The sequence below is a fragment of the Adiantum capillus-veneris genome, chromosome 4 (genome assembly GCF_014529385.1).
Source record: "Adiantum capillus-veneris isolate H3 chromosome 4, ASM1452938v2, whole genome shotgun sequence".
Taxonomy (NCBI): domain Eukaryota; kingdom Viridiplantae; phylum Streptophyta; class Polypodiopsida; order Polypodiales; family Pteridaceae; genus Adiantum; species Adiantum capillus-veneris.
The window spans coordinates 81,761,761-81,767,542 of NC_140934.1; the positions used below are offsets into that span (position 1 = coordinate 81,761,761).

Sequence of the window (5,782 nt, forward strand, 5' to 3'; positions counted from 1 at the left end):
TTTTTCTTATCTGATTGTGTACGATCTTTGAGCACTATGGCTGCCCTAGTTGGATGGCATTGAGGCTGATCTGATTTCTCAGCTGATTTCACTTGCAAACATTTAGCGTTTTTTGTATATGATTATTTACAGTTTTTGGTGTCCAAAGCATCAATGACTTGTTTGATCTATTGTGGGCATTATGGCACGTGCTTTGCCAGATGCAAATACGTTTTTTTGACAACCACACATGTCGTGATTTCTGTTGCTAGATCAAGCATTTATGGCATCCAACAATTTACAATTTCTGGGTTAGAGGGTTGTTTTCCTTTTTTATCTTTGATCTATTCTTGATTCTTGCCATGAATGCGAGTGAGTTGTTTTGCCGCCCATATATGAGGTGAATGCCGCACCAGAGATCAAGATTTTGTGAGCATTATGGCATGTTTCTTGCCGGTTCATGCTTAAGAGGCTGGAGAAAGTGAATGCTTGCTGCAGTGACTTATATTGGGCAACATAGACCCTTGCAAAGAGTGGCTCCTTCATATACTTTCACCTATTTTGACCATTCAGGGTGCAAGGTTTGAGATGTTTTTCTGTTAGGATTTGTGTCATAACCATGGAGTGAATAATGCCTTTACATTTATATGATGCATTTTTCACTCACCAATGTTGAGATGAAGTTTGTGCTGCATCATGGGCTTGTAGCACTAGCATCTTGGCGATGAACTTTACTCCTTCGTTTCACTATTTGTATGTATAATCAATATTCATCAAGGGATCTGGCCATGCATCTGTTTGATTGGTCAGGTGACAATTTAATCCATTGAACAAAATAAATGCTCTGCCAATGCACGGAAATACTATGTATCGTCCTTTAAGTTTGCAACCACAATGTGCCTACATGGTATGCCAGCAAAGGGTTGTCAGTTTGTCATTTTTAATACAAGCACCTTTGCTTTTTCGAGGATATATAAATCTGCTAAAGATAAAATTTGAAAGTTAAGCGTTGCTATTCTCTATGGGCAATCGGATTATTAAAACATTACAAAGAGAGAGGGAGAGTTTCAATCACTAACATTCTGACAAGAAAGAAATGCCAACTAATGTACACAAAACTTAGCTACAACGAGCTTAAAATGTGTTCAACCCACTTGCTAAATCTGAAGCAAAGGAAATCCATATGTGTAAACTCAACAAACATCCCACTTGGACTACAATAAAGGCTATGACAATGTCATGCTCTCACCACTCATGGAGCTTCTCAACACCCACAACACAATCCGAGCCAACAACCACCGTAAAAGAGATAAAAAAATAGAAGATATGCATGCTCCAAACACCTTAGCAATACTAACAGCCACCAGTAACCGGGTCATTACAGCTGATTCAACTTAACCACATTCACGAATGGTACTAGCACATACCTCAACCCATAATGAGAAATTGTAAATTAACAAAATAACAGCACTATGACCGATCAATTGACAATTAATTGAAACATAAGGCTAACCATTACGTAGACTTAAAACATCCAAAGGGTGTGCTAACACACCCTTTACACTGTGCATAAATGCGCAACTAGGTAAGCCATCCACAAAAAAAACATTCACTTAGATCCGCTCAAAACGTTAGAGGGTTCAAAATCCATAAAGTATAGGTTGTATAAGTATAGTGTCAATGAGTTCATTTCAATAGTGTGAATGAGTTCCATGTAGAACAACGCCTTATGTTAGTCCATGCAATGACCCTCCCTACCAACCTCTCAACACTATTGCATAGTGTAGAATGATCTCACCTCATGATCCTCATGACATAAAATCCGCAATCGATTGCATTTGTCTATTGAGGCACATCCACAACTTTGAGCTCAATCTCTTCCTTGGAATCAGCCAAAGCACATCAAATGTGGTTGTCATGTAAAAATTCTGTCAGGCTTCGAAGGCCACTAAGGTGCATCCATACAACAAACTAGGTTAGCTGAATGTAAGCACATCTCTTGGGCACAACAATCACATGATGAAATCGAAACTTTGCGCTTGCTCTAGGAACTCAAAAGGGTTTGTCAAACCCTTGAGGGAATCAAAATGAATCAAATAGTGCTTCTTGCCAGGCAATCGGAGGAGCCTTGCTCCCCTATTCACATAGAGAGCAAAAAGAGTCCAGTGATGCCTTCAAGCACACATTGTTAGTGTTACAAATGAGAAGTAGTTCAAAGTTCACCATACAAAGCATTATGTCACCCTAAAATACTCGCAAGTGACTGGACAAAAGCAAAAGACCAGCTTTGAAATGTCAACACCGCTAAATGTCCGCTTAAGAAAATTGGATGGAATATGTCCCTCCATCGTAAACCAAAGTGAATCAACAAAGTATACTTTCCTTAGGATGGTCGGAGACAAGGTGTGCTTCATCCAGTTGTGCAAAGATTTCAGTTGCCAAATTAAAACACATGCAATCCTATACGTGCGTATAGCCATTTACAATGATCAGGGCAAGAGATAACTTACTTGCCAAACAAGTCAACAATCCCACTACTGGCCTCGCCAAGCAATATGTCAGTTACTAATCGCTGATCTACATTAACTGATAACTTGAACCGGTCGGAGGTGAAAGTAATGCATGGAATAGAGCCAAGCCTAACATGCGGTAACAATCAAGGCTTATCATGCAAGTTTTATAGAAGTAGAAGAGGCCCAAAAAACCAACAAGCAAACAAACAGTAATAATTGGCTCATGACTTGTACCCACCTGGAAACTGCGATGTTTTCTCGTGTCGTGTCGTGTCAACCCTACCTCCCCCTTCTTCCATAACTCTTAGCTGGCCATTTTGTATGGCGAAATTCAGAGACACATGTCTGGTTGGAGATGCAGAGCAGGTGGGGATGAGACATCAACAACAACCCGGTTCTTCATTGACGAACAAATTTGTAGCTTTGGTCTATGTTGTTTCACAATTCCCTACATGGTTAAAAGAAGATTTTACGCCAAATCTATCGGACATATCTCACACCCTAAACTTGCCAAGAATAACAACAACCAAATAATTCATGCCACTACTGCAATTAGGAAGATGTCCCGCTACCTCCTTATGCAAAAGATCAACGTTTAGCGTCATGGATGCAAACCGGCTAAATGTATCTGTATTTGCAGCAGGCACCTCCTTTGTGTCCACAGTCTCAAGAGGCGGTGAGGGCGGTGTATCTCCAAGCCCAAGGGAAGTCGAGTCAGTAGAGCCCTCTTTCGCGTTGCTTTTTGGGCCCCTCCTCCTCCCCAAATTCCTCTTCGTCTTCTTGGCCATCTTTATCCTCGTTGATGTCTTCATCCTCCATTAGATTCCACTCATAATTTCTAGCCTCTTCATCTTCTCGGTCCGACTGAAAATCATCCACATCCTCCTCTAGCTCCTTGCCCTTGAAGTTGCCCATGGGCTGGCTGGCTGTCCTCAATGTCATCCATCGTGACATTTAACCAAGGAGGTAAAACCTTGAGCTTCCACCAAATAAAACCACAAGTTAGCCTCCATTGAACCCAACATGTTTAGATGAATGTAGGAAAAAAAATAGCACCAAATAAAACCACAAGCAGCCTGTAAGAAACAAGTAATTTTACATAAAATCAAGACGTCGAGAATTAGCTTAAAATCCCTCCAAAAGCCACCAATAAACTAGGGAAATTACCAGCAAACAATGCACTGCCTTGTAAACTAGGACCAAGAAAGCAAACATGCCTCAACCACAAGTAATTAATCATAAGCAAGGACAGTCTTCGTTGACAATGCACTGCCTTGTAAACTAGGACCAAGAAAGAAAACATGCCTCAACACAAATAATCATAAGCAAACATGCCTTAACACAAGTAGTCATAGACTTCATCGGGCCTAAATCAACCATTCAAACGGGATCTAGTGCAATGTAAATCTAAACTGTTCTCAGTAAACTAGGCCGCTTTTGGGCAAAAAAACCCACCTTGAAGTGAACTGGGACCATGCAAGCAAACATGACACAACAAAGTGGACCATGCAAGCCATTAGGAAGGGAATGGGGTATAGGAGGACCTCTTTATTTGGCAGTTTAAGAAAATATTAAAAACTTGATCAAGCTTTGACCAAGGGCTAGAATGGTGGGGTACATAGCCTAGACATGCCTTTATAAAATACTTTTGCTTATTTTCTTGGGGAATATAGGCAGATTTTACAAGATCTGGCTGGAGTTACTCTCCCCCCAAAAGCACCTTTTCAATTTTCAAATATTAAAAGTTTCCCTCTCTTGTCACCTCTTTGTCTTCTCTCTCTTCTTGTTTCTCCCCCTCCAAAAGTTTCCCAAGCTCTCTTTCTCTCCCCTCAGCTGGCTGAAAAGTCCAGATCTGCAATCTTTATCTCCACTCTCTCTCTAAAACGCCTTGACATCTCTCTCTCTCCTCCTCTTCTCATGCTAGGGCATCTTTTTGTAAAGTAGCCTACCACACATCATTCTACCTCTGTAACATCTCCTTCTAGATTTGCAACCTCTTCCTCCATAGCTACAACATCTCCTTGTAAACCTGCAACCTCTTCCTCCATAGCTACAACATCTCCTTGTAAACCTGCAACCTCTTTCTCCATAGCTACAACATCTCCCTTTAGATCTGCAACCTCTTTCTCCATAGCTCCAACATTTCCTTCCAGATCTGCAACCTCTTTCTCCATAGCTCCAACAGCTTCTCTTCTAGATCTGCAACCTCTTTCTCCATAGCTCCAACAGCTCATTCTAGATCTGCAATTTCTACCTCCATAGCTCCAACTTCTAGGTTCCCGGTCCACTTTTGCTCTCTTCCCAAGCTTGCATCTCTCTTGAGTTCCATAACCTCTTTCTTGACGTGCAACATCAACTTTCCTACTCTCTTTTCAAAATCCTTTTCACAGTTGGTGCAACATCTCCTTCTTTACTGTGTGTATGTGTGTGTGAACTATGCACTATGCAAGTAATTTCTAGAAAGAGTGTACTTGCTCATAGCTACCCAGCAAATGATTACAATGCAGTAGAGCTCTACTATAGATGGTGCCAATGTAGTAGAATTCAAGGGGTGTATGTAAGGCTTACGAAGGGTCACATGTTTTCAATGTTGGCAAAGAATCCTAAGGTAAGTGTCAGTTCCTGCAAAGCATATGTTGTTAGTGTATTTTTTCCATGAATGACTTATTGGAGCTCTTTTTACTTTGAAATTAGAAGGATTATTTATTAATCATCTCTTGTTTTAGCAAATTCTCCTATATTCAACAATATTGAAAACTGGTACTAGTGCCTCCAAAAGATTTATTTGAAAGCTGTTATCAATGGTTTGGAAAACTTGACTCCAATGCATTTCAACAATGTAGGCCACAATATGGGTTGGTCTAAATTCAACAATGTTCAAATACTTGCTCTTGGAAGAGGTGAAGTTTTGAATGTTTATATTGCAATCGAATTCAGCTATAGATTTAAAAAACTCAAATTGTATTTAGCTTCTGATATTGTATATCTATGTGTTCAAGTTTTATCTGCAGAAGGTGTATCGCAAAAGTTAATGACATGGAATTTCATGCCTGCAATATTTGAATAGTCAAGCCCTAGACATATATAATCAATCACTTTGTGGCTCAATTGGAGACCAAGAACCAACCAAGCCAAGATGGACATTCAAGTGTGGAACCAAATCTCAATAACCAAGAATCAGTTGAAAGTGTTTGCTAAACTTACAGCTGCAAAGAAAGGTGCTGCAAATGGAAGGCAAGGCGAAGGGGGCAAAAGGCGGAGCAATAGAGTGGTAGTGAGAGAGAAATCCT

The 5,782-nt window shown here is 40.3% G+C and overlaps 1 protein-coding gene across 1 annotated transcript; it reads right to left on the reverse strand.

The window, feature by feature from the left end:
• Window positions 1-4,447: 4,447 nt before the first annotated feature.
• LOC147459491 (uncharacterized) lies at window positions 4,448-4,726 on the reverse strand. The gene has a single exon (XM_086509845.1). The coding sequence runs from the start codon at window positions 4,724-4,726 to the stop codon at window positions 4,448-4,450; it is 279 nt and encodes a 92-aa protein (XP_086365971.1).
• Window positions 4,727-5,782: the final 1,056 nt, after the last annotated feature.